Source organism: Pipistrellus kuhlii, unplaced genomic scaffold (assembly GCF_014108245.1).
Source record: "Pipistrellus kuhlii isolate mPipKuh1 unplaced genomic scaffold, mPipKuh1.p scaffold_m20_p_24, whole genome shotgun sequence".
In the NCBI taxonomy this organism is placed as follows: Eukaryota; Metazoa; Chordata; class Mammalia; order Chiroptera; family Vespertilionidae; genus Pipistrellus; species Pipistrellus kuhlii.
The window spans coordinates 3,205,975-3,233,973 of NW_023425523.1; the positions used below are offsets into that span (position 1 = coordinate 3,205,975).

The window sequence follows — 27,999 nt, forward strand, 5'->3', positions numbered from 1 at the left end:
CGTCTTCAAACTACGGCCCGCAGGCCGCATCAACGAGGATCACTGCCAGTGAGGGAATAGCGAAGGGAATGTCGGGAGGGGAGGGAGATGGCTAACGCAGATGTATAGGATTATTCTCCCCATCCCAACTGCTGAGCTGCACCCACACATAAGCCCCTGCTTGTTGGTCTTTGGTCATGATCTGAATCTTAGTGAAGGGAAGGGTTTACCATGCAAACCAACCAGTACTTCTTAGCGGGATGGGTTCGGAAGCTCCTGTATCAGAAGCAAGGGCCAGACACTGGCTCAAAGCCGGACCTACAGCGTTATGAACCCAGACCAACGCTGACTCTCTCCCCTGAAGGCACAGGCTTAAGGGACTGACTTAAGATCAGCTTTGATAACAGAGCCAACACTGAAACCCAACTGGGCCTACTCTGTGCCATCTGTCCTTGTTAACAAGCAGCTAATCCTCCCTTACAAGGTTACCTTAAACAGTGAGGCGGTAGGCCTTCTGACCAGTCTGTTGCCAATTGCCTTAGGTGGGAACTAAGTTTATTGCAGTTCACACAGTGTAGGCTGCTTTGGGAAAATAGATGTACCACAGAGCACTGCCTGTCTTTCCGTTCTCTGCCCCGCCTCCAGAAGTTTCAGAGGGAACCGTGCAGCATTCCATGGCGGGAGGGCCCAAAACGCTGCAGGAGTTCCCGCTAAAACATTTAAGAAACTGATGGTTAGACAGTTGCAGATGATCTGCTACCAAACAAGACTATTAGCACCTGATACTCAAATCCTCGAGAACTTAAATAATCTTAACTAGCTAAGACAAATGAGTGATTTCTACAAAAAGTATCCAAAAAAGGATGATGTAAAACAAATTATGGAAAACTCTGAGAGGTATTTTATCCCCGATTTAATCACACTGGTGAATAAGCCTCTGCATTCTTGGGTTGTCTGAACTTAGAACGTTATGTTTGTACTATAGATGTTATTGTACTGAGTTTCAGATTGATAAGCTGGGTACAGGCAGTCCTCGGGGCATGTCGGAGATGGTTCCTACTGCGAGACTTACCTGATTTTCGCTGTAAGTTGGAACCCACCCACATAAGCACCTGTGTCACTCACATGGAGCACAGACACAGCAGTAATGAAGTGAGACAGCACAAGAAATTTAAAAAGAATAACAATACCTGACCTGACCTTGTGGTAAGTAAATATTAAAATACATAAAGCACACATGTACAGACGTTGAAATGACGGGACTTTTTTTTATATATAAAATAAATGGGAGATGGTGACTCACCGTGAAACGACGTACACGTATGATGAGTCCAACGTAACCCCAGGACTGCCTGCCTCGGTGTGTCTGGAAAATACAAATGTCTGGGTTTTACCTTTCCTGGCAAACGGCTCACGTATATAAACTAACAGTCAGTCGTGTGCCCCTCCCCTGTGTCACCCGCGCGCGCACACACACACACACACACACACACACACACACTTTCGGGTTGGAAAGATGAGGAAAAGTTAACAGCAAATTCCCACCTTTGCAACATGGCTCTTTTTAATAACCGGGCCATCGCCTGCCTAGAAGCCTGGAGAGAGAGGTTCATGGTGGACTGTGTCGCTGAGAAGCCCTTCCAGACCGGACAGGGAGGCACAGCCCGCCGCACTTGCCCAAATGGGAGCAGTCAGCCCAGCTGCTTCCGAGTTCAGAAGCATCCGAAGGGGTTGCCAGTAGACACTCCTGAAATGGGTTTGCGCTTCAGTTTTAGATTCGGCCGCCCTTCCCTCCATTCAGTCTGGGCTCGAAGGAACAAGCACGCTCCTCTGAGAGTGACCGGCAGTGTCTTTCTCCTCAGAGCCACGGCGGTGGTTTGCTTACTTTTTGCTGACTTGCCTCTGACTTGCTAGAGGCGGCTGGGGTAGTCAATCGGCTGCTTAACAATATAGGCTACCAAGCTTCAAACAAGGCGCTTAGTCTCCCCACCCACCAGGTGTTTTCTTCTGTGAGGTGTTGGTAATAATGCCTATCGACCTCCCTCGGACTGTCATCATGAAGGTGAGTTGATATGTGACATCTCACATTAAGCAAGGGCTTCATAGTAAGTGTAAGCATCTTACCATTTTTAAAAAATCCAAGAAAATGGTTTCCAGCCTGGTGCCTGCCCGCTTGGAGGTAGGATCCTGGCAGGGGCGTGCAGGAGGCAGCTGACCGATTTTTCACTCTCACATCGATGTTACTCCTCCCTCGCAAAATCAATAAACTTTTTTTTTTTTTTTTTAGTATTAGCTAAATGGTCCAATTCTCCCTTTTGATCAGATCAGATTCTCCCTTTAGTCTAAATGAGTGGGTGAAACTAACAATTCACAGGGTTGGTGCGTGTATGTCCAGCTCTTTAGGAAGATGGATTCGCATCCCAAAGGCCTTGTTCTTTCTACTCTCACAGCACGCTGCCTCCACAGGGAAGAGACAGGTGCCCAACTAGCAGGTAAACTTCCCCCCTCAGTGTTAGTGACGATTCTAAAAGAGGAGACACATATAACCAGTAACAGGTCTTAATTCAAGTTTTTCCCCCCTCGCAGTGTTCTTAAATGCAAGTTGAAAGATTTAAGAGGTTTTTCTTCTCCCTACTACATTGATAATATGATTTAAATAAGTTATCGTTTGGTGGTTGAATAAGTCGGTATAACATATTGGCAAAGCAGTTTCATAATCTGTCAAATACCACGAATTCATATCTTTTACTTAGAATCCCAGGTTTGGGCCTCACCCGCATACAGTGTTGTTCAGTGGTTAGAGTGTCAGACTGTGCCCTAGGGGGTTTCAGTTTCAATCCCCAGCCCTGATTGGGGCTCGTGCAGAAGGCAATCAATGGATGTGTCTCACATCGATGTTTCTCTCCCCCCACCTCCCTTCCATTCTCTGTAAAAAAAAAAAAAATCAATAGAGAAAAATATCCTTAGGTGAGGATTAACAGAAGAAAAATGGAGAACACAAATTACCATGATCTGAAAAAGACAAAAAGAGCTTGTATTAATATGGTGGCTACTTTCATGCTACAAAACAGCACAATGTAGCACATACTGCTGGTTTACAGAGGGAAGGGACACTGCACTTGGTCTAGAAAACGAAGCCGAGGGTTGTTACAAGCGTCACTTTCTCCTGCTGCTTCAAGAGTTCCTCTGATGAAAGGGAAGTGATTGTGACATGAACGCAAAAAAGCACAGTGCTCTCGTTAGGATTTCATCACTCAGCCGCAATGAATGTTTAACTCAGGAAACCAGAGTATTCCGCAGTTACCCACGTCAGTGCTGCATCTGAAACATGATCTGCCTGAAGTCAGCATCAGAAAATACACTCTGATGTCACACACACACAAAGCAGGAGGCGGGTTTGCCATCTCCCCAGCTCTCACTTCATTTGCCAACCAGCATTTACCGGACCCTCACTGTGTCCTAAGCATGATTCTTGGCTCTGAGAATCCAGCCATGAAAGAAACACAGACGCTCTACCCACCGAGCCAAACCCGAGAGGGCCCAGGAGTGGAATTTCAACCAAATCCATCTGGAATTTCCTGATCGATGCTTTTGAGATGCTCTGCCTGATAAGACCCACGGCCTTCCCTCACCACAGGTGGGAACATCCAGGTCCCGCCCCGGGAGGCCTGGGAAATCATCTGGTCTGGCCTGGTCAAGGCATTCGGGGTGAGCTCATTAAATGTGGGCTCATTTTGAAGTTGATAATTCTGTGTGGCCCAAGAATGATGTAACAGACACTCACGTGGCCCTTGGCAGAAAAAAGTTCCCCACCCCTGCCCTGAGAGGTGTCTTTGCCTGCAATCCAGTCTCTTAACTTCGTCCCACCCGCTTTCTGCGAATAAAACCTTCCATTTCGTACAGCTCGTCCGAGCACCTTCCGGGTGTCAGAAAGGATCAATAGCTCGGGAAAGCCCATTAGACCTTAAATCTACTTCACTGAGTTTTGTGTTTTAACACCCGCATCTCACTCTGGTAGGGGAGACAACAGTCAGTTACAAAGAAAACAGTTTTCAGGCTAGAGCACTGGCTATAACAGCAGCCTCCATTCATTCATCTCAACAGAATTTCTGGGAGCATCTCTGATGTGCCAGACTACTTGCTGGGCAGAGGACACAGCAGTGAGCAAAATCCAGTTCCCAGCACCCCAGCTCCCAGTCCGGTGGGGACCAGTGTGTATAGTAGGAGCCGTGATGGGCAGTACAGGAGGAAGTCTCTAACACAATCTCTCTTTTTCTTTATAATAGATCCTTCTAATTCTCATCTGAGGACATTTTTCCATTGATTTTTTTTTAAAGAGTAGGAGAGAGGGAGGGGAGAAGGGAGGAGAAAGAGAAACATCAATGTGAGAGACATCAATTGCTTGCCTTCTGCAAGCACCTTGACCCAGACCAGGGATGAAGTCTGCATGTGCCCTAGCCTGGGAATCGAACCTGTGACCCTTCAGTCCACAGGCCAACACTCTAACCGCTGAGAAAAACTGGCTAGGGCTCTAACCCAGTTTCAGGAGGGCCTAAAAGAGAACAGAAAAGAACTATATTCTTGAGCAAGGTAATTTCTGTGGGCCTCTTTGGTAAAATAATAAAATTATTGTGAGGACTAAGCACGGAAGTACGCAGCATGCTACCCACAGCATAGTAGTAGTATATTGAGCACACAGTTGTTTTAAAAATAGAATCTGAATCTGCTTGAATATTCTGCAATGCAATCAAGCAAGTGTCAGTTAAATCATCAACCAGAACAACAAAGAAGAGATGGCAATATGTGGATAGCGCATCAGAGTTTACAAAAGCCTTTCAAGCATTCACACAAAACCCCGGGTGGGTGGTATGATGAGAAATGCTGGCCCTCTCCCCTGCTGCCAGGAGAAGCAAAGCGAGACGGCAGCCAGCTCCGCGGCAGAGCTGAAGGTGTGGCTGGAAGGTGGAACGCAGAATGGAAGAGACCGGATCCTGGGCCGTCTTGAAGGGTGAATAACGACCGAACTAATCCACCGGGCGGACCCCACGCCAAGATGAGTTAAAGGGGCTTGTCCCCGACGAACGCACAGCCTCACAGTCGTTCCCCTCGGCGCTGGAATTCACAACGTGCTTCCTCACCTGTGGGTTTCCTCTCCTAATATGCTTTACTGATTCTAGAATTAAAATTAGCATCCCCTGAGCTCATTCTGGCCAGGCCCCAAGAGGAAGTGGCCAGCAGCCACTGAGAAGGCAGGAGGAGCACGGGGCTGGGATTCAAAAATCGCCTGGTGTGCTCGCAATCTGGACGTGCGCAGGATCAAGAGGAGCTTTAACGGTGGCTGTCACTGTGGGTTATTTTTTCCTTTCTCTGCGTTGCTTTTCCCCTCCCTTGAGGCCAAAAGGGTCTGGGTGCTTCTGTGTCAGGCTGTAGTTATATACTAGAGGCCCGGTGCACCACACGGGTGCACTGGGGGGCGGGGGCGGGGGTGAGGTGGGTGGAGTGGGCCTTCATTTCTTTTGAGAGCTGAAAACTGACTTCTGCACATGGGCCACGAAGTTTCTTTTTTTAAATATATTTTATTGATTTTGTAGAGAGGAAGGGAGAGAGATAGAGAGTTAGAAACATCGATGAGAGAGAGTCATTGATCAGCTGCCTCTTGCACACCCCCTCCTGGGGATGAGCCCGCAACCAAGGCACATGCCCTTGACCGGAATCGAACCCAGGACCCGTCAGTCCCCAAGCCGACGCTCTATCCATTGAGCCAAACCGGTTTCGGCTTTTCCTTTTCTTTTTAAAAAAAATATATTTTATTGATTTTTTCACAGAGAGGAAGGGAGAAGGATAGAGAGTTAGAAACATCAATAAGAGAAACATCCACCAGCTGCCTCCTGCACACCCCCCACTGGGGATGTGCCCGCAACCAAGGTACATGCCCCTGACCGGAATCAAAACCAAGACCTTTCAGTCCGCAGGCTGATGCTCTGTCCACTGAGCCACGCTGGTTTTGGCTGGGCCGGGAGGTTTCCATCGCCCTGTACGTGCGAGCCTGCACATGGTGTTTTGTGGGAGAGCCACACACAAGGGCCAAAGAGCCGCAGTTTGCCGACCACTGGTCTAGGGACGTGAGCAGAGCCTTAGACAAAGCCCCTGGCCCCTTCCTCCATGGCAGCCGGCAGCCACCTGGCCGCCTCTGGCGAGAGACCGGGGCAGGGAGTCCCCCACCTGCACCTTCCCCCACAGGGCCAGCCGCCGCCACCAACAGGAGACTTAGTCCCTCCCAGAGGCTTGTCAGCGGAGACACTGCCCGTCCCGCCCGTTCCCCGTCACACGGTGCGGGCACATCCCCGATGCTCTCATCGGAGGTGAGGGGGGAGGCCTGGAGTCCATGGAAGGGGCCTGGGCCTGGGATGACAATGACAGAAACGCCACCGCCCGGTGCCCGGAGCTCCCCGCCCCCGCCGTGTCATCGCTGTCCCCATTCTGCAGATGGTGAAACTGAGGCCCGGTCGGACTAGCAATCTGCTTGCTCATTTACGGTCACACGGCTGCCAGGCGGCTGAGCTGGAAGCTGAACCAGCCCAGGCCTGACCCCAGCGCCGTCCACTTCCTGGCCGAGTGAGGAAAGAGCAGCCACTTCCCTTCCGCTCCTCTGAGCTCCTCCGGCCGGAGTGAGAGGCCAGCACACCCGAGACCGGCCCACGGAGAGAACGACCAGGCACACGGGGGCTCCAGAAGATCGGGGTTACTGGTAAAGCAGCTCATGTGCCATGGAGGCGGGAAAGCCAATATTGGTAAATGAGCGTCCGCTGGCCACGTTACCGACGGGACGCGGACGGAAGACAACAAACCACAACGGGGCCCAGGAAGGCTGTGGCCAGAGCGCCCGGGGCCCCTCCTCCGAGCCACTCAGTTGGAGCTGAGCTCCGCTTCTCTGGGTGACGGCTGCCCTCCCGGAGCCAGGTCCTCTAAGCCCGTTAGGCCCGGGGTCAGCAAACCGCGGCTCGAGAGCCACATGCGGCTCTTTGGCCCCTTGAGGGTGGCTCTTCCACAAAAGACCACGGCCTGGGCGAGCCTGTGTTGAAGAAGTGGCGTTAGAAGAAGTTTGTTTAAAAAATGTGGCTCTCCAGAGAAATGTCGACCATTGTGCTGCTGGTATTTGGCTCTGCGGACGGATGAGTTTGCCGACCGCTGTCTCAGGCGACTCCTGGGAAAGGGTCGTTCGGCCCCCCCAGGCTGAGAACCGCTGGTTTGGAGCCCGGCGGTGAGATGAGATCCTCTGACGGCTCAGAGCCGACTTCCCGGTGCGGAAGGGAGACCCCCACAAAGTACGGTTTCCTCTCCAGACGTGCGTCTGCCCGGCCCAAGAGGCCTCCTCCCCTGCCCGTCCTCCCTCACAATCATCGGCCAGAATCCTTGCTGTGCCCAAGAGGGTGGCAGGTGCTGCTGCCCGGGACCGGCTCCCCGCCTTCAGGAGAGAAGATAAACGTCCCGGTCTAAAAGGAGAGCAGTGGCGTGCCTCGGTCACACGGTTTCTGCTGGGCGACGGCCCCGGCACATCTCGGTGACACCAGGCTCCCGGGCAGAGGAGCGGGCGGGCGCCAGGGCGCTCAGCTGCCACCAGCCGCCAGATCCACAGGGGACCCCCTCCACCTCCACCGCCCGCTGGCCAGGCTGGGGCCAGGCTCATGCCTCCTCTCTCCAACGGGGACTCCCCTAACGGAAAAGGCAGGGCTCCCTCCTGGGGAGTTCCAGGCCTGGGAAGCCGGAACGGCTCCTCTCCACCCCCTCACACCCTCCTCCACACCCCACTTCCACACTCAGTCACTCCCAACACAGGACACAGGACCCTGCCGCCTCAGCACACAGCACCGCCCTCCCGATGCAGGCTGCCCTGACATACACGTGCATGAACTTCTCAGGCCCAGAGCAACCGTGTTCCCACTTCACACGGACCTGCAAGCCTGGGCCACGCAGGAAACCCGGAGAGACCGACTGGCCTGGGAGCAGAGAGGGCGTTCTGCTCCCTTCTCTCTCTCTCTCTCTCTCTCCTCTCTCTCTCTCTCTCTCTCTCTCTCTCTCTCTCTCTCTCTCTCTCTCTCTCTCTCTCTCTCTCTCTCTCTCTCTCCTCTCTCTCTCTCACACACACACACACACACACACAGGCCTCCTTCCCACCTTCCTTGCAATCCGGGCTCCCATGCGGGTGTGGAGCGCCCTCGTGTGGGCGAGGCCGGCCTTGCAGCCCTGCCACCAGGATCCCAGGCTGCCCTCCTCCCGGGTGCCCTCTCCCCGGAGCCCTGGGCTGTGCTGTCCCGCGGGTGCCATAGCGGTGCCACAGCCCACGCTCACCACTACCTGCCTCCAACCTAGACTCCCTTCTTCTCTGATCTCTCTTTTCTATTCTCTATTTTTTAAATATATTTGTATTGATATCAGAGAGGAAGGGAGAGGGAGAGGGAGATAGAAACATCTATGATGCGGGAGGATCATTGATGGGCCGCCTCCTGACACCCCCTCCCCCACTGGGGATGGAGTCTGCCACCGGGCATGTGCCCTTGACCGGAATCCAGCCCCGGACCCTTCCATCGGCTGGCCAGTGCTCTGCCCACTGAGCCAAACGGGCAGGGCTCTTTCCTCTCTTTTTAAGAATATTTGTATTGGTTTTCCAAGAGAAAGGGAGAGGGAGAGAGAGCAGCATCGGTGAAAGGGAAACATCCATCAGCTGCCTCCTGCACGATCAAGCCTGCAATCTGGGAATGTGCCCTTGACCGGAATCGAACCCGGGACCCTTACGGTCTGCAGGCCGATGCTCCATCCACGGAGCCACACCGGCCACAAACCGACCAGGGCCGAACTGCTTTCACGTGACCTCAGTTCCTCACCAGGCCTGTCCGCAGCGGCCTCTGCCTCCTCCAGGCCTTCCCCAAAACCGGAGTGTGGCCACGACGGAAGCCACAGCGCGGTTTCATGGCTTGTGTGTGTGTGTGTCTCTCTCTCACACACACACCCCATCTGTCCTCCATCCTGTGTGTTAGACATGTGTGTCAGACATGTGTGTCAGACATGTGTGTTAGACATGTGTGTTAGACATGTGTGTTAGACACTGGAGCCGGCCCACACGCAGGGGAGGGCACAAAACTCCACGCCTCGAAGACAGGCGACCCAGAGACACGGGCGCAGGTTTTTAAGTTACGGCGGCTCTCTCAGCCCCCCTCCCCGCACCCCGCTCCCCCGGGCCCTGCCAGGTGAGGTGCGGGCACATGGCAGGCGCTGAGTCCCGGGCGGCCGAGGGGCCTGGCTGTACCCCAGGACCTGTGAGCCTCCCCCCCCACCCACCCCAGGCCGGGCTCTTACCTGGGCACGGACGCCCCACTCCGTGCCACCGCCTCCCCCCTCTCCCCCCGCGGGTCCCAGGACGACCCGCCCGGGGAACCAGCGGGTACACGTCACCGAGCGCACCCGCAGCTGAGCATTCGGGTCACGGCCTTGGCACAGCTGAACCGTGTGATCTCGGCCAAGTCCCCTCCCCTCTCTCTGAGCCTCCTCCTCCTTCCCTTATTACAGGATTCACATTATAAAAGTCAGGAAACAGGAACCTCGTTTAAAAAGAAATAGGGGTGCCGAAACCGGTGTGGCTCAGTGGATGGAGCGCCGGCCTGCAGACTGAGGGGTCCCGAGTTCGATTCCGGTCAAGGGCATGTGCCTTGGTTGCGGGCACATCCCCAGTGGGGGGTGTGCAGGGGGCAGCTAATCGATGATTCTCTCTCATCGATGTTTCTAGCTCTCTGTCCCTCTTAATTCCTCTCTGTGTAAAATCAATACAATATATTAAAATATATATACATAATGAAACAAGTTTGTAAGATAGAATGAAAACCACCAGAGGGCACTGCGTCCCCTTTGGCCTGCAGGAAAGGTCTCTGGGCGGAAATCACCTTTTCTCATAGTTAAAAGATTGTGGTTGACACCGGGAAGCCCCCAGAGCCGTTTCACCCAGGCTTTAGCGGTGGCTTCCGGTCAGTCTTCCCCGCCCCGGTGTCAGCTCCGCGCCTCAGGATGTGGGAGGCTGGCTATGGAATGTCCAAGCTCCTGTCAGCCCTAAAACCGGGAAACATTAAAAATCATTCCTACTTTTCCTACCACCTTCTCCAGCGCCCTCCAGCCGGTTCCTCTCCCACCTTCCCTGTTGCTGTTCTTCCAGCTAACCTGCGTGGAGGTGCTTTGGGCCTTCCTTAAAGCACTGTGACTTCCAGAGACTTGCTCAACCTGACCTCCGGGTTCCTGATTTGCTACACACACACACACACACACACACACACACACCCCTTGTCGATTTCAGAGAGGGAGAGGGAGAGATGGAAACATCCATGATGAGAGAGAATCATTGATGGGCCGCCTCCTGCACGCCCCCTACTGGGGATCGAGCCTACAAACCAGGCATGTGCCCTTGGCCAGAATCGAACCCGGGACCCTTCAAAAAGCTATTCACCGTGCCAACCAGCTAGAGCTCAGGCTCCTGGTTTGTGAATAAAATCTGCTTCCCAGGCGGGTCCTGAAGATGCAGGTGCAGTGCTCAGCACATCATCAGCTCCCCAGCACCGCCCCCCCCAAAAACACACAAAAAAACCCACCTGCTGGCTGTACTGATGTCCTGGGCGCACATCCAGCGCCCACAAAGCGTGGCCCCTCCGCGCTCTCCTTTCTCCGTGTTTCCAGCACAAGCTCGGTCTCGCCACCTCGGACTTGCTCCTTCCCCGACTGGCCTTGAACTCGCCCCCTTGGGCCGAGACCCCAGCCCGCGCCCCAAAGCGCCGCTGAGGTCGGTTCTGCGGCGGGACACCGGCCCGGCGCCTGGGTGACTTCCCCGGGGTCCCCGAACCCCGGAGGCCCGCGCCCCATCCAACCCGGCCCGGCTCCCCACCCCCTCACCCCCTCACCCCTATTCCTCCACCCCCACCCCCACCCCCGTGCAGCCGCCTCCCCGCTGCTCCCCGCTCCTCCCCGCTGCTCCCCGCTGCTCCCCGCTCCTCCCCGCTGCTCCCCGCTGCTCCCCGCTCCTCCCCGCTCCTCCCTGCAGCTCCCCACTGCTCCCCGCTCCTCCCCGCTGCTCCCCGCTCCTCCCCGCTCCTCCCCGCTGCTCCCCGCTGCTCCCCGCTGCTCCCCGCTCCTCCCCGCTCCCCGCTGCTCCCCGCTGCCCCCCGCTCCTCCCCGCTGCTCCCCGCTGCTCCCCGCTCCTCCCCGCTGCTCCCCGCTCCTCCCCGCTCCTCCCCGCTGCTCCCCGCTCCTCCCCGCTGCTCCCCGCTCCTCCCCGCTCCTCCCCGCTGCTCCCCGCTCCTCCCCGCTCCTCCCCGCTGCTCCCCGCTGCTCCCCGCTCCTCCCCGCTGCTCCCCGCTCCTCCCCGCTCCTCCCCGCTGCTCCCCGCTCCTCCCCGCTGCTCCCCGCTCCTCCCCGGCGCACCTCTTCCCTGTCAGCACCGGGTCCGCCCGCGGGCAGGGCCTCCCGGGGGGCAGGGAGCATGTGGCGGCCGCATGGCCGGGCGGGAGCTGCAGGGGAGGGAGGGGGGGAGGGAGGGGGCTCCTGGAGGGGAGGGGCTGCGGTGCAGGGTGACCCACCCCCGTGCAGGCTCGGACCGCGGGTGGGGGCCGCGTGCTGCGGCCGGAGCTCCGCGGGTCACGCACAGGCTCGATGCCCGAGGCGCGTGCACAGGCCCGGTAGGCGGGGCGCACGGAGCGGCCCCCGGGCCCCGGGGGAGCAGACCCCTTGGTCTGCGGGGAGGGAGCCCGGCGGAGGGTGCGGTGTGGAGGTGTGTGCAGAGGGCCGGGCCCCAACAGATGTGGGCGCATGCTCCCACCCTGCGGGCGAGGCTGGGCTGAGACCCCTGCACCTGCCTGAGCTTATTTACTTATCTATTATTTGTGTTATAATTATTACTTAATATGTATAGATGTCTGTATTGGTTTCAGAGAGGAAGGGGGAGGAAGAGAGAGATAGAAACATCAGTGATGAGAGAGAATCATGGATCGGCTGCCTCTTGCACGCCCCCCACTGGGGATGGAGCCTGCAACCCCCGGCAGGTGCCCTTGACCGGGAATGGAACCGTGATCTCCTGGTTCAGAGGTCCATGCTCAAGCACGGAGCCCCACAGGCATGAGCATTTTTTCTGTTTCTTTGCGAGTCGCTTCTGGTTTGAGGGAGGTGAGTGTGACCTGAAAGAGCAGAGCATGAACGGCCTCAGGTCGTGATTTTCCGGGCCTGGACAGAGCGGTGGCCTGTGGGGTCCTGCCAGCTGCCCCTGCTCCTCCCTGGAGTGTGTGTATGTGTGTGTGTGGGGGGGGGGAGCTTCCTTGGGGCCAGCACTCCTGGGGTTCCCCTCCTGAGCCTCATTCAGATGCAAGAAGGCAGAGCGTCACCAGTTAACCACACACAGCACTGGAGTTGACAGTCGTTCTCCGGCCTCCTAAGGAGACAGCATCGGAAAGACAGAAGACGCGGGAAGCAGGGCCGCCCCCTACTGTCAGCTCACCCTTCAGGGTCTCCCCACGCTCACCACCTGCCAATCAGGACCACAGCTCCCAGGCAGACGTGACATACAGACCTGTCAACCATCTCTCACCGACAGGCTATTAGAGCGTGGCCCTCTCAGATCTCCAGCCGGCCAGGTCTCCTGTGCGGGTCCCACTGCCTGGGAATTGGACTCCCCCTCCCAACCTGTCCGGCCATCCCGATTCCCCCACTGTCCCGGGTTCCTTAAAGCCTTGAAAGATGCATTTTCATTGCTTACAGCCGGGGACCAGGGAAGACATCCCATAATGCTCTGACCTGGCGAACCCTTCAGGGTGACTGATGCCGGGCCAGGAAGACCCAGTGAGGACCTGGCCACGCCCCCATCACACCCTCCTGCCCCGCCTGGGCCTGGCTCCCCCCTTAGGCCAGGGTCAGCCTCTGATGCCTTTTCCCCGGAACTCTCCGCCTCCCTCCACATCTGATCTGAGCGAGGAATGATGCTAGAGCTTCAGCTCACCACTGATTTGGACGGAAGCCGTGGTGACTATTTAAATGGAGACACGTTGAATATTTCATGTCAGGTACATTAGAACAACCAGCACTGCTTATTGGAGGCCGATCACCCATCGCGGGTATTAATACATTTCCCTTCGGTGTCAGCCCACGGGAAATAGGCTTCAGGGAGCGAGGTAGGGGGCTTGGGTCCTTGTGCCTCGGGAAATAAATCTTGCGGGGATGTGGAAGGTGTGGCCTTGTGGTGACATCCAACCTCCCTCCGGCTTGTCAAAACTCCTCCTTTAAAAGAAATATATTTGTATTGACTTCGGAGAGGGAGAGGGAGGTAGGAACATCAATGATGAGAGAATCATTGATCCGTTGCCTTGGATCGAGCCCACAACCTGGGCATGAGCCCTGACCAGGAATCGAACCATGTCCTCCTGGTTCAGAGGTCAACACTCAACCACTGAGGCAGGCCAGTCGGGCTGCCGAAACTTCCGGAAGGCCACTCAGGAGGGCCTTAAACTCACCAGGGGGCTAGGAGTCCCACCGTCACATCCTGGACACCGCCAGGGCGGGCCGAGACGCAGCTCTCTCCAGCAGATTCACTCCCCAGGGTCTAGCGCCTCCGTTTTTCTGCAGAGGGCGGTCCAGGAGTGAGCAGGCCTCCGTGATCAGAGCGGGGTTTGGTTGATGCCAGAGAGGAACTCAGCAATGAGCGGCTCCTCTCTCTCCTGCCGGACTGCGGTCTCCACCATCTCGGGTCTCTGACGCTGCTCCCTTTGGCCTGCGCGCTCAAACTCACCTACAGCCACTCCAGCTATCTTTTAAAAATATATTTTATTGATTTTTTAACAGAGAGAAAGGGAGATGGACAGAGAGCTAGAAACATCGATCAGCTGCCTCCTGCACACCGCCTACCGAGGATGTGCCTGCAACCAAGATACATGCCCTTGATCGGAATCGAACCTGGGACCCTTTAGTCCGCAGGCCGACGCTCTATCCACTGAGCCACACCAGTTTGGGCTCACTCCAGCTACTCTAAGCCGCCGGAGGTTTCATGCAGAGGGCCGGATGCTTACCGAATCGTTAGAAGTGTTTTAGGAGTGAGCCCGCCAGGGGCAACTCATGAAACTCCCCCCACCGGACCCACCAAACCTATGTCTGTCCTTGTCTCTGCCTGATTGTATGGCCATGCCGATGTTCCTCTGCTGTTACAGAAATTAAGAAACGATAAGGAAAATGTAATTTCATACAAAAGCAATGTAAAATTTTAGTTGTATTTTTTTCTTTTTTTAAAAAAATATGTCTTATTGATTTTTTTACAGAGAAGAAGGGAGAGGGATAGAAAGTCAGAAACATCGATGAGAGAGAATCATTGATCAGCTGCCTCTTGCACACCCCTTGCTGGGGATGTGCCCGCAACCAAAGTACATGCCCATGCCCGGAATCGAACCTGGGACCTTTCAGTCTGCAGGCCGACGCTCTATCCACTGAGCCAAACCGGTTTCGGCTTAGTTGTATTTTAAATATTGTTCATAAATATGGCTCTTTAAGCCTATGGATGTGGGGGTAGGGGGTCAATTAGAAAAAGTCTCCTCGGAACATTTTCTGGGCTTTTTAATCCACAGGACAATCTCACTTGTGCATTGAGAGCTGGCACGGCCATGGCATACACGGCCCCACATTGGGAGTCAGATGTGCCGAGCCAGCGCAGCCAGGTTTGGTGAGCCTGAGAGGGGGCGGTGAAGGATGGAGAAAAGACAGACAAGAGAATGAAGCTGGGTCTGAGTGGGACGCCGTCCTCTCTGATGGAGAGCTAGCAACAGCGCCACGGCCTGTAAGCCGTCTCTTTATTTTATAGCAGCTTCTACGAGGCAAAGGGCGTGGTTACAGTGTTCTGGTGGTTTCGAATCTACTCAATTACATGCACCTGATCAAGCTTTGTTTGCTTGCGGCACCTTCTGCAGCCCGTATCACTCAGCCACGTGGGCCCACAGGTTCGGACCATCGGTCAAGCTTATAATTATAGTTTACAAGTACAGGCTTTGCTCTCCGAGCTGGGGCTTGCACGTGGCCATGAGAGAGAGGACAGAGTCCTCTAATGAGTCCGAGGCTTGAACCTGTCCAAACACTGTGTAGCCGCTCTCCACACCTTGCATCCTGCCTGTTTATCCCGCTTTGCTCCCCTCAGCATGCACCCCTCTCCCCCCTCCTCTGCCCCCCCACATCAGGTCCAGCCTGTTAGCATCCCCCCTCGATCAAAAAGCAAGAAAAAAGGAGCCATTCAAGTCGCTAAAGCATAAGACCCTTTCCCGCCTTCTCCACCTTTTCTCCTGACTTGTTACGGTGTTTGTTCATTTGCTACTTAATGTCATTCTAAGTGTTAAAAAAAAATTTTTTTTAATTTGAATTACGAACATAGATTTTGCTATCCATCTTGACTTCATGCAATTCCAATGTTAATGCAAATATAAAGTCATTACGTCCCTGTGCAGAATCACCGAAGTTACATCATCGATATCTCATAGGTGGAACACCCATGGGCATCTGGTTCTCGCCAGAGTCGTAGACACCCACAACACTCGCTCGGCTGTTTTTATTCTGCTTCCTGATGCGGGCACACCCTGCCAGCACCCTCCTCACAGCCTGCCGACTGACCGAAGGACTGAAAGGAACGGAGCCCTGCTGTCCTGTCTCCCCTTCCTTTCTGTGTCATCGTTCCAAGGGCCAGGGGTGGACTCGGCCGAGGAAGTACCAGGAGTGAGAAAGGAAACGACGAGGTTCCGCGGTCGCTCCTGTTTCGCAGGAGGAGGTGCAGCCTCCGGGCTGTGAGGAGTGTAAGCTGAGCACCAGCGGCTGAAAGACGGTATCTGTCAAGCTCCAGGAGGCCTTTGCGGACCGCCGTGGAAGTGTGCACAAACCTGATGCTCTCCCGCCGCGGACCGAAGTACAGTGGGCTCTCCCAGCGAGATTAGCGGCCAATGGATTTGCTGGAGGTGCTGCCAGCAGCCTGGGCCCTCAGCGGGCCGGGAGCACGATGCACACAGGCTCCGGGCCCTCCTCAGCCTCGCCTTCGCCCTCCTCCCCCTTCCCACTCTGGGGAACGTCGGGGTCCTCAAAGGCGGAGGCGGGGGAGTCACATAGGCCGTTCATTCGATGATGGATGATCGGCAGCCGCTGGGGCAGGGTCCCCGCCACATCCGGCCTGCCCTTCCCCTTCCCAAAGCGTGAGCACCCTCACCCTCTCTTCCCGCAGCGGCTGCCCACCGGGGAGTAATAACGGACCCAAAGGTGGGAGCGGGCAGGAAAGCAATGTTTCCTCCCAGAGGTCTGGGCGTGGTTGGGTGTGAACTGGCCAGTAGTGGGGTGACTCAGAAACGTTACTGAGATCCAGATCCAAAGACATCCTCCCCAGAAGTCACCTGCCCAGCGTTCCCTTTGGCACCGGATTTCTCAGTCTCTCCTTGGCACACCGGAGAGCGGGGCTGGTCACCGGCTGTGCCTGTGCCTGTGGCTGTGACCGCCCACCTTCTCCACCGTCCCCTCCCCCGTGCCCGGCGGTGCCACAGGCTCCCTCCCCTCCGCCCGCCCCACAGCCCCGCTGGGAGGTGGCCATCCCCTCTCTTCCACAGAAAGTGAGGATGGAGCTCAACTGACACTGAGCTGGGCTGGACCCCAGCCTGATGGACCCTGCCCAGGCCGGGCCAAACCGGTGACGGCCGATGACTCATGATTCACATGAATCCCTTCTCGGCCTGCAGCCCTGCAGGGCAGCTCGGCCCCGCCTTCCCCAGACACGAATAGTCTGTCTAAGGTAGGGGTGTCGAACTCAATCAGAGAAGGGGCCAAAATCTAAAATCCAGCCTAAATCGCGGGCCGAATGGTTTACTGAACAGTCATAAACTGTCATTGTGATGGAACGCAGCGGAGTGCAGTGATGACAGCGTGGTGCGGGCCACATTGCAAGGCCTGGCGGGCTGAATTTGGCCCGCGGGCCTTGTGTTTGACATGTGTGGTAAGGGGAAAGAAGGCAGCCTCAGACCCCGTTGTCCCGCTGGCTCTCGCCACCGGCTCCCATCTGCTGCCTTCAAGCCTGGGAATAAATGAAAAGACGGAGGAGGCTAACCACAAGCTTATGGGCAGGCTGCTGCCCGGCTGAATATCCCATCTCAACACACCCTCTCCAGGCGCGGCCCTGGCGTGGAGAAAGGTCACCAACGCCCTGCTAAAACCTCAACAGCTGTGGGGATGCTTCCGCTGTCCGCGCCGAATGAGAGGCATCAGTAGCCTGCCCTTGGTCAGTGAGCCAGATGTTGGGGCTGGTGGAGGGGGAGCAGGGATGACAGGAGATTAGCAACCTCTTTCCCAGAAATGAGAGGCACCCGAGGTATCCTTCGTATCGCCCGCCCCTGGCACCGCGCCTGGAACCCAGCCAGTGCACTGGAGGCATTCACTCCAAAAAATGGGGAGCAGCATCTGTCTGGGTTCGTGTGGCCCTAGAAGCAGATCCTGAGACGAGGGTTCACTTGGGAGGTGGGAGGTGCTTTATTAGGGAGGTGACCCCAGAAGATGCCCCTAGGGAACGGGAGCGCAAGACGGGCACCTGGGGCCGCACAGCTGCTGAGAACCTGCACAGGTACCGCTGAGAACGCGGGCTGAGCAGGGGAAGTGTCCGTCACCCCAGCGGAAGCAGGAGGAGGCCTGGCTCGGGGGAGGATGGCTGCCTGTGGACACCGGTTCTCCTGCATCCCCCACCTGCCCGGAGCTCGGTCCGCGGGCCTCAGGGCGCAGCTGACGTCCTCGGGCAGCCGGGTGCCAAGCTGGGCATGCAGACACGGGCGCCCGGGCAACGGAGGAGCACCAGCTGGCCTCCACAGCCGTCATCGCTCCGGGGTCAAGTGCTCGTTTACACAGAGTGACACGTTCGCCACGTTAGCCATGTCTGGGGAGCGGTCACCTCCAGGGAGTGACGTGATGGTGCTTCCTCCACCGATTAATGGCTTTTCCAGAAAGAAAGAAAAAGGGGGGGAGGGGGGGCACTGACCGGTGTGGCTCAGTGGATAGAGCATCAGCCTGCAGACTGAGGGTTTCGGGTTCGATTCCGGTCAAGGGCATGTACCTTGGTTGCAGGCACAACCCCAGTGGGGAGTGTGCAGGAGACAGCTGATGGATGTTTCTCTCTCTTGTTGATGTTTCTAACTCTATCACTCTACCTTCCTCTCTCTAAAAAAAATCAATAAAAAAATATTTTAGGGAAAAAAAGAAAGGAAGGAAGGTGTTACAGATGAAAGGAGACGTAGGCGATGTATCAGCCAAATCTGATATATTTGTTTGTAAGTATGTAAGCTTTGGATCCTCACTTGCACAGAAGCACTGTAAAAAGGCGAGGTCTCCAGCCTGGAGTTTCTCCTTCGAAGCCTTTTAACAAGTCACCAGGGACCGGAGGCCAGAAGCAGGATGGTTTCCTCCCGTGCTTGTCCCGAGGCCTCTGCCAGCAGGATGGAGCCTGCGGACACCTCCCCTACAGAGAGGTCACGGCTCCAGGGACACCCACACTCACCCTCCCACCCCGGGCACTTCCCCACCCCTCAGGCGAGACACACACTCTGCTCCCAACCCTCACGCACAGGCCTGTGCTCACTCTCAGCCGCCCGCACACAGACACGCCCCAGCGACCGCTGTTTGCCGCGTACAGGCACTTGGCTCTCAATCCGTGATACTAATTCTGTATCAGCCCTAAGGTCAAGGCCCAAGGTCACACCCGGAGATGCTAGCCCAGGTCGGCCTCACTCTCAAGTCCAAGCTCTTTCTACCTCCCCACACCTGGCACAGCCGGGGGCGTCCACCCCACGCGGCTCCCCCTGGAGCTCGAGTCCCACCCCGGCAGCCTGACAGCCCCCCTCCCCAAAGCAGCCCGGGCTTCCCCCTCCCCAGGTCTGTCAACCTCTCCGCACCCAACATTGCACCTTCTCTGGAGTTTTCTGACCTTAAGACGAGAATTAAACTTTTAATCAGCAAATTACAATGTTCACCAAGCTCAGGACGTGGGTAAATGTCACCAGTGGAGTTCAACGCCCCCACCTCCAGCCCCTCCAGTCCCTCCCCCACATTACTGAAGCTGTGTCACTGCGGCAGGGGGCGGGGGTGGGGCAGAAGGACTGGGATGGCGCTTCCCGTTAGCTCAGAGCCAGCAGGTGTGGACACAGCAGATGGGCACAGGCCCAGCTCCCTCCCTCCCCGGCACAGACTCGGGTGGGGCGTGGAGAAGCCCACACCAGGGCCTCCGGAAGGGCAGGCTCTTACCGTCTGACTCTGCTAACGCTGTCTCATTTGTAGCCTAAATAATTCACTGGCCGGCCTCTCCAGGAGCATGAGAAGAGAGACAAACCCGGCCCAGACCTCCTGCTCAGGTTGCGGCCGCATGGAGGCGGGCCGGGAGGCTGCGGAGCGGAGAGAGGGCTGCCTTCAAAGGGTCACCCGGCCGCCCGCCTCCCAAAAACAGCTCGGGGCCTGGTTCCGCACGGCACTCAGGCTAAGGATAGTTTTTACATTTTAAAAAGCTCTTTTCAAAGAACAAAACAAATGGAATAAACAAGCACCAAAGGGAAAGATACCGAAGAGACTTTCGCGGCGAGAAGCCTAAAATAGCATCACCTGGTCCTTTCCAGAAAAGGTGCTGGGCCTAACCACTCCCAGCCCGGAAGGTGGTGAACTCCGACCTGGCCTGGACCCCCTCGCCCAGTGACGGAGCCTCTTCAGTCGTCAGAGTTTCGATATCAGTTTAGTGAGAAGCTGGTGTCCTTGCTCATCCCGTTACCCAAAACCAAACCACGTCAAAGCAAGAAGAGAAACGCTGGAGTGGGATGGCCAGTCTCAGTTCTGCCGCCCAGGGGGAGGGGGAGGGAGGGAGAGAAGCAGGCAGGGCCTGAGACTCAACCCATCGCCTGAGGGTCAGAGTTCAGCACTGTCCACCGCCCTCCAGTCTTGACACCCCTCCCCTCCAGACCCTTCCGCATCCCACTCTGTATTCCAGCCGCCCCAGCTGAGCCCAGCAGTCCCCGAGGCTGGAATTCTCTCACCGATGAGCTACCCAGGCTGCCTGGGTCTCAGTCCCTGAAGCCGGTGTGTCTGTCTACCCGGGACCCTGGACAGAGGTTCCGGCCAGGACCGTGGAAGGGCCGACCCGCCTGGACCCCACCCAGACCTTCTCAGCGCCCGAGAGGTACAGCCTGGGGATCTGGAAGAGATGGGCCAGAGTGGGCAGCAGGGCTGCCAGCTCGGCGTCCCAGCTGTAACGGCTCTGTGGGGCCAGAGGGCAGCGTGGAGATCCAGTGGCCCCACAGCCGGGTGTGTGGGCATTCTGCGTCATTGCAGGCAGGAGAGCAGTGACCTTGGTAAGATTCCTGCTGTGGGAGCTCCCGAGGAAAATGTTACTGCTGTCCAGCAAGGTCTCTTCCGGAGATAAAAACAAATGGGCCCTAGCCAGCTTGGCTCAGTGGATAGAGCGTCGACCTGTGGACTGAAGGGCCCCAGGTTCGATTCCAGGCAAGGGTACATGTCTGGGTTGTGAGCTCCATCCCCAGTGGGGGATGTGCAGGAGGCAGCTGATCAATGATTCTCTTTCACCATTGATGTTCCTCTCTCTCTCTCTCTCTCTCTCTCTCTCTCTCTCTCTCTCTCTCTCTCCAAAAAAAAGAAAAAGAAAAAAAGCAGCACGGAAGGCTGGGTGGGAATCTCTCATCCACGCCAAGTGAGAAGGTCCGTCGTCAGAGAGCTGGAGGCCCACGCTGAGAGACCTTGGGCAAGTCACTTCCCCTCTCTGGGTCTGTTTCCTCGCCTGTTCAAACAAGCAAACAAGCAAAACCTCGAGGAGCTTGGGTGGCGGGGATTTGAAGGTCCTATCCATCCCCTGCCCAACAACCAGCAGCCCAAACCGGGCCCTGCACCTGCAGAAGCTTCGCCGGGAAGTTCGGCTTCCTCTCTGCGTCCCCTCAGCAAGCCACGCCGGCCCAGGCAGAGGCGACGCAGCCGGTCTGCAGAGGGACACCTGTCTTCCCTCAACACGCGTGCAGCTCTGGGGACGCGGACTCGCGGGAGGGAGAGAAGCAGCGGGGCGGGGGGGTCAGTGGGACCTCTTGTCCTTGTGCCCTGGGGCCAGGGAGTGGCTGGAGAGCTGTGGGAGTCTCCTCCTCACTCCCCCAAGCCCACAGCCTGATGCCCCACTCCACATCCAGCCACCAGGTACCACTGTCCGGTGCCACGCTTTCGTCCGTTCTCTGACCTGACCGGACACTCCTCGAGGGCAGGTGTTGTATCGTGACCCTCTGCTGCGTCCCCCAGCGGAGCCCAGTCTGTCCGTATCTGCTGAGCAGCTTAAGTGAGACGCCCCTGGAAAAGGGGTGCGTGTCCAGGTAAGGGAACCTCCACATGTGCTGGCTGGTAACTGGATACCAGGCCTCAGTCCACGGCTCGGCCAAGAACTATCGTGTCACCTGGAGAGCGAGGGAGGGGAGAGGTTAGAGACGGGACGAATGCTCCCCGGATAGGCCTGTCACCCAGGCCATCGCTGCCATCCCTCCACTCCCTCCACCCCTCCAAGCCCAGCTGCCGGACGCCGAACATTGTCCCTGGTAATAACATGTAAAAAGAGCTGGCTCTGAATTAACTCATTGTCTAGATGAGATAGTGGTAGTTGAGGCCACTTTAATTTGTTAATCCTATGTAAATTCTTGTTGATTTTCTGTTGTTGGAGTTTCTCCGCCCAAGAGATGTCTTTGTCTCTGAATCTCAATAAAAGGAATGGTCAAAGGCCAGAGCAGGAGTAGAGTAGTCCTCCCCCTAGAGGTGGACTCCCTCCTGGCGTCCATTTTCCCGAATTAACTCTCTTCCAGGCTCTCTCTTCATTTTTTTTTTAAATATATATTTTATTGATTTTTTTTTTACAGAGAGGAAGAGAAAGGGATAGAGAGTTAGAAACATCGATGAGAATCTTCGATCAGCTGCCTCTTGCACACCCCCCACTGGGGATGTGCCCGCAGCCAAGGTACATGCCCTTGACCGGAATCAAATCCGGAACCCTTCAGTCCGCAAGCCGACGCTCTATCCACTGAGCCAAACCAGTTTCGGCGTCTCTCTTCATTTGAGTGTGTGGCCTTCTCCATCACCCCTGTCCTGAGGGGCGGGCAGCAAACCAGGAATCCTCCTGGGTCACAGCCCGGCGAGGCAGTTCAGCCGGAGGAAGGCAGGTGTGAGCCACGGGAGCTGGGAATCCTGGGAGTGTGGGACGGGGCCTGTGTCCGGGCAGAGTGGCCACAGCAACGTCCCCGCTGAATTACCTGGATAATTGCCTCAACTCCCTGCTTCGTTCCTGCGGACCCGCCGTTTTCCAGAGGCAAACCCGCTCCAGGCAGCGGAGGCGACCAAGGCCTAGGACGCCCTCAGGAAGTTTGCCCAGAAGGACGGGCATTTCGAATCCAGAGGCCCAGGCCCCAGACCCCAGACCCCAGACAGACCTGGGCCCTAACTGGTTTGGCTCGGTGAGTAGAGCGTCGGCCTGTGGACTCAGGGGTCCCAGGTTCGATTCCGGTCAAGGACATGTACCTTGGTTGCGGGCACATCCCCAGTAAGGAGTGTGCAGAAGGCAGCTGAATCAATGTTTCTCTCTCATCGATGTTTCTAATGCTATTCCTCTCCCTTCCTCTCTGTAAAAAGTCAATAAAATATATATATATTTTAAAAGACAGACCTGGGGGACCGTCTGGGGCTGTGGCCGCATGGCTTGCAGGTCCCTCCTTAGCACCCCGAGGTCTCCCAGGGCTCCTGCGCCCCTTTTCCGTCCTGGGGGAAAGGGGAGCGGGAGGGGGATGCAGCATCCGCGGGCGGGCGGGCGGGTACCTTGGTGGTTTTGACCTTGTGTCCGCGGCTGCAGCTCCACCCTGACAGGTCCGGCAGCTCCCTGCACGCCTCCCCTCGCAGGCAGGGCTCCATCTGGCACCACCACCTCTGCCGGACGATGGCGGCTGCGGGCGCAGAGCAGTGGGGGCGGCGCTAAGCCCTCTGGGAGCACAGGGTGCGGTGGGAGGGGGGTCTGTGCGGGACGAGGCGCTCACCTGCACACACCCCTGGCGTGAGGCCTGCAGTTCCCTCCCTTTTCCCACCCGGGCTGCCCAGAAAGACCGGGCACACAACCATGTCAGCCTCAGCCCACTGAGCCCTGCCCCTCACCGGACAGCGTGGGGAGCAGGCGGGGGACCTGAGTGGAAGGCAGCCCTCCAGCTGAGCGGCCGGGTCCTAGGCGGAAGGCTCAGGCCCGAGGCGCTCCTGGTGAATGGGAGCAGGGGTGCCAGCCGTCCCGAGGGCGTGCACCGGCAGGCGGGCGTGTGTGTGGTGCTGCCGGGTGAGCGTGAGGAAATGAGCACGGGCCGAAGACGGTGTGGCTCAGTGGATAGAGCGTCGGCCTGCAGACCGAAGGGTCCCAGGTTCGATTCCGGTCAGGGGCACGTACCTTGGTTGCGGGCACATCCCCAGTTAGGGGGGTGTGCAGGAGGCAGCTGATCGATGTTTCTCTCTCATCGATGTTTCTAACTCTCTATCCCTCTGTAAAAAATCGATAAAATGTATTTTTACAAAAAAAGAAAATGAGCATGGAGGGGCTGTGGGAAAGGGCGCAGGCCAGGCGTGAAGGAATGCAGGGACGGGGGACTCCCGTGTGCCCCTGTGAGAGGGGGCAGAGGTCCGGGTGCGGGAGGCCTGGGAAGGAGGCCACGAATGCGGGCGTGAGCGTGCGGTGATGAGTCTCACGGGCGGGGAGAGGATCCGTGTGAGGCGGCGCGTCTGTGTGTGTGCCAGGCCGTGGGTGCCAGGCCGTGGAGCCGGCCGCAGGCAGGTGGCATGGTCAGGTCTGCCCCCGCCCCCAGAGGCTGCCCCAGAGCTGACATGGAAACCCTGAGACGGGCAGGAGACTGGATCCCCAGCAGATGGCGAGGCCGAACAGACAGACCGTCTTACCTCTCCCGCCAGCCCGGCCGGCCCCACTCACCGTCCACGCAGGAGGGCTGTGCCCGCGTGGTGCCGGCCGCCTGGCCGGACGCGCAGGAGCACTTGACGGTCTGGGAGCGCTCCTCCCCGCGGTGCCGGTTGCAGCAGCGGTGAGAGGCCGTCACCTCGCAGCTGCCCTGCCTCCCGGGGGCTGGGGGGTCCAGCGGCGGAGGAGGAGGGTCAGGGGCCCAGCTCAGGCCCGTGGCCCTGCCCCTCCCAACCAGCCCCCAGCCGGGCACTCCTCCACCCCCTCCAGCCCCGGGCCAGGGGAGGAGGAGGAAACGGGGGAGACCTTCCTACTGCCTCCGTGTCCCTGTCCTGCCCGCCTCCCTGGGGAAGCCACACGCCTCGCGCTCCCGGCTTCGGGCAGAGAGGAAGGCCCGCGCCAGCCCGCCCCGCCCAGCGCCCTCCGGGAGGCAGGGCCCTGGGCTGACAGTGCGTGGGGAGGATCATCCGCTTACACGGGCTTCCCATCCCAGGAGGAAAAGCACAGAATTAGGCCAGGAGGCCCGAGGTCCGCCCCCACCCACGGGGCCTCTCTCCCTGCAGAGCCCCTTCAGGCCCGAAGGGGAAGGCGAGCCACGCTCTGCCCACGTTTTCGGGGCCAGGGCCCCAGAGGGGTGCAGAGCGGAGGAGCAGCCAGAAGCCCTGCAATCTGTGGGCTTGACTCGGATAGGAAGCCCTTCTTTCCACGGAGAGCTGCGGCTGCCCCCGGGGGAGACCTGCCTGCTGTCGAGCATCCTGGGAAACCTCCCCCCGGGTCCCACCCCCTCCCCCAAACCTGTGGGAGCCGGAGGCGGCAGGGAAGCCGAGGCCAGGAGGGTCCACAGCCAGACCAGGCAGAGCAGCGGCAGACGCATCCTGCAGGGAGAGGCGCACGCCTTGCTCGGACCCGGGCACCAGCAGCGCCAGCCCCCTCGCCCCTCTCACACCTGCACGGGAGGGGGGCAGGGTGCACACCTGGTCGCCAGGCACCTCCCAGCCTGGCACAAACTCACGGGGGAAAGTAGTGAGTGCTGCCCTGGCCGGTGTGGCTCAGTGGGTAGAGCGTCGGCCTGCGAACTGAAAGATCCAAAGTTCGATTCCGGTCAAGGGCATGTACCTTGGTTGCGGGCACATCTCCAGGAGGGGGTGTGCGGGAGGCAGCTGATCGATGTTTCTCTTTTCTCTCATCAATGTTTCTAGCTCTCTCTCCCTCACCCTTCCTCTCTGTGAAAAATCAATAATATTGAGGATATATATATATATATATATATATATATATTTTTTTTTTTTTTTTAAAGAAAGAAAGCAGTGAGTGCTTTCCTAGCTGGAAAAGGAGCAGGGAGGGAGACGGTCCTGCTGGACCACTTTGTGGAGGGGACATTCAGGAGGGGCCTTGGAGGGGGAGCAAACACGGTCCCAGGGCGGGCTGTGCCCTGGGAGGAACCATGATGCTGACTCCCAGCTCCGGGCACACCGATATACTCAGGAAGCCCAGGTCCACATGAAACAGCCATCGATCAAGGACTGGCTACATGTGCTGGAGAACATGGTACAAATGCTGCCCGGCCAGGCAGCTGTGGAAAAGTTTGGGTAAATAGATTACGTGCCTCCGATGATAATCCACTATTAGGGGAGGGAGGGCAGGGAAGCAAAGGGCAGGGCGGTGTGTGTAAAATGTGTAAAAGGGAGGGAGTGCATGTGCTGTGCACATATGCATACGCCAGCTCTGAAGACGTTAAAAAAAAAAATCCTGATGGTATTGGTTGTCACCGAGAAGCGGAACTCGTTGGCTGGGAGATAGGAAGGCAGAGAGACAGGTCCCTGTCACGCTTTTACATTTTGCGTTTTGAGCCTAGCAATCCAATGTAAACATAACTGCATTCAAAAAGGAAGACCTGAAACGGGGGCGTGAATAGCAGTCAAATGACTCGCCCGAGGCCTGGCAGTGTGGGTGGCACACCGCGGAGCCCAGAAGCCTGCCCCATCCCCTCTGCACCCCCTTGCCTCTGCCCTCCTCCCCTTCCCTTCGCCTCCTCATCCTCAGTGGTTTGGGCCCCCCAAACCCACCCCTGAAGCTGGGCCAGAAACCGAGAGGACCAGGGAAGCAGAGGCGTGGGGCAGCGGGGGGCTGCGGGGCCCCGGGCATGGCTGGGCTCCCGCACAGAGGCCACACCCAATGCCAGTGCCTGGCTGCTCCCTTGGCAGGGTGCTGGGTCTCCCTACACCCCCGTCCTCCCTCTGCCATGACCTCCTGACTCACCTTTCCTGGGAGCTCCCGGCTTCGGTCTGCTCATCCACGGGCCTCGGGCTCACTCACCTGGACAAGCAGGAAAGGTCCTTCGGGGCTGAAGGGACAGGGGGAGTGACAGGCCCTCCTGAGGGCGAAAGGGGGGTGGGCTGAGCTCTGAAGCAGAGCCCAGGTGCCAGTCTCTCCTGCGCCCTGGGAACCTGCAGGGTCCATGCAGGCTGTGGGAGCATGGAGGGTGCTGAGCCTCGGAAGAGGAGCTGAGCGAGTGCCTCTGTCCGGAGGAGAGCAGGGCTGATGGTAGGAGGGATCTAAGAACCAATCTGTCACCTGTCTGGCCTCGGGAGGGGGCTGGAGGGCAGGGCAGGGCAGGGATCCGGAGCAGAATCCTACAAGACACTGCTCAGAGGGGCACCTGGGATGGACCCCAAGGTCCTGAATCCTCTTTGCTGCCACCGCTTACCCCCCTCGCACCTGCTTCCTGGACTCACCGGAGATGGCTCAACTCCGACACCCTCACCCCCAGGGGCCGGCCGGGGGTCCTCCAGCTCTCTGCGCCCCAGCACCCTCTCCGTTTCCTCCCAAGACGCCTCCTCCCTCAGCCTCCAGAGGGAGGTGGACGGAGGCAGCAGGAGGGCACGGCCCAGCCAGAGCCCAGACCTCGGAGTCGGGCCCCCGGAGTGAGTGAGGGCCCAGAGAAGACCCAAGGGGGGGGGGGGGCAGAGGGCGAGGGGGTGCTGAGACCCTGGGGATCGGGTGCTCTGTGGGCAGAGGGTGCCCCAACTTCTAGGGGGACCTCTCCTCGGAGGGGGCATCTCCTGTCCTGGCCCCGTCAAGAGCCTTCCCTTTCATCGTTACAAATGCAGCTTCCTCCTCTCCCGGGGAGTCCGCGTCCCATTTCTCTCTGAGCTGCCACCCTCCCCAGCCCACCCGACCTCTCCCTCCCACGAACCCCCAGACCCAAAAGGTGGGGGGAGGGGGGCATAAAGGCTGGGTTTTCTAGCATTCTGTCCTCTCCTTCAGAGAGAGCTGACAAAAAGAAGCTTCTGGATGTTGCTCTCGGGCTGAAACTCCTGCCTCAGTTTCCCCTACCCGGATCCAGGCTCTGGGGAGGCAGAGTGAGCGGCCAGCCTGCCAGCACGGGGTGAGGATGGGAACCACAGACTTTCCACCCTCCCTCCTCCCTCCCGGACCCGCTCAGTCCTCCGATCCCGATCCCGAGCCCCATCCCGGGACTCCCTACCTGTCCCCGGCGGTGCGGGCGGCCAGCCCGGTGCTGTCTGGTCCGGAGCCCGGGACCCTCCCCGAGTGGCTCCGACCCAGCGGGCTCCCCCGCCGCGCCCGCCCCTCTCCGCGCCCCGGGGAGCGCGGCCGCCGGCCAGCGCGGGAGGGAGCGCAGCCGGGGGTCCGGGGTCCGAGCTCCGGGAGGCCCGGGAGGGAGCGTGCAGCCGCTTCCTCCGCGCCGGGCCGCCCCGCCTGCCCCGGGCAGCGGGCGGGGGCGCAGCGGCCCCTGGCGGCCGGGCTGGACGCGGGACGAGAGGACCCGGCTGGAGTGGTTGGAGGAGGGCGCACATCCCTCTGCGGGCTGGGGTCCCTCAGAGAGGGTCCCCCAAATCCTCCAGGGGGTGCGGCTTCCCCGGGGTGGGGGCGCTGAGTGTGAGCAGTGATTGCGCAGACCCTCAGGGCGTTTGAGCCTCGGAGATTCTGTAACTGCACTGTCTAATACTGCAGCCACTCACCGCATTGTA

General features: G+C 58.1%; 1 protein-coding gene and 1 long non-coding RNA gene across 3 annotated transcripts; one reads left to right on the plus strand and one right to left on the minus strand.

The window, feature by feature from the left end:
* Positions 1-37: 37 nt before the first annotated feature.
* Positions 38-23,192, plus strand: LOC123652974. The gene is made up of 3 exons (XR_006742568.1): positions 38-596; positions 21,753-21,760; positions 23,181-23,192. It is a non-coding gene; the product is annotated as an uncharacterized LOC123652974 (long non-coding RNA).
* On the minus strand, positions 20,606-27,633 carry TAFA3 (TAFA chemokine like family member 3). Of its 2 annotated transcripts, XM_045586868.1 has the most exons (7): positions 27,495-27,633; positions 26,267-26,351; positions 24,982-25,083; positions 24,803-24,882; positions 24,023-24,172; positions 22,879-23,003; positions 20,606-21,476 (listed from the first exon to the last, which is right to left on the minus strand). In XM_045586868.1, exons 4-7 carry the CDS (start codon positions 24,879-24,881, stop codon positions 21,465-21,467), a joined length of 366 nt encoding a protein of 121 aa, XP_045442824.1. In that variant the 5' UTR covers position 24,882; positions 24,982-25,083; positions 26,267-26,351; positions 27,495-27,633; the 3' UTR covers positions 20,606-21,464. The 2 variants fall into 2 exon arrangements, with proteins under 2 accessions (XP_045442824.1, XP_045442823.1); XM_045586867.1 differs by lacking the exon at positions 24,982-25,083.
* Positions 27,634-27,999: the final 366 nt, after the last annotated feature.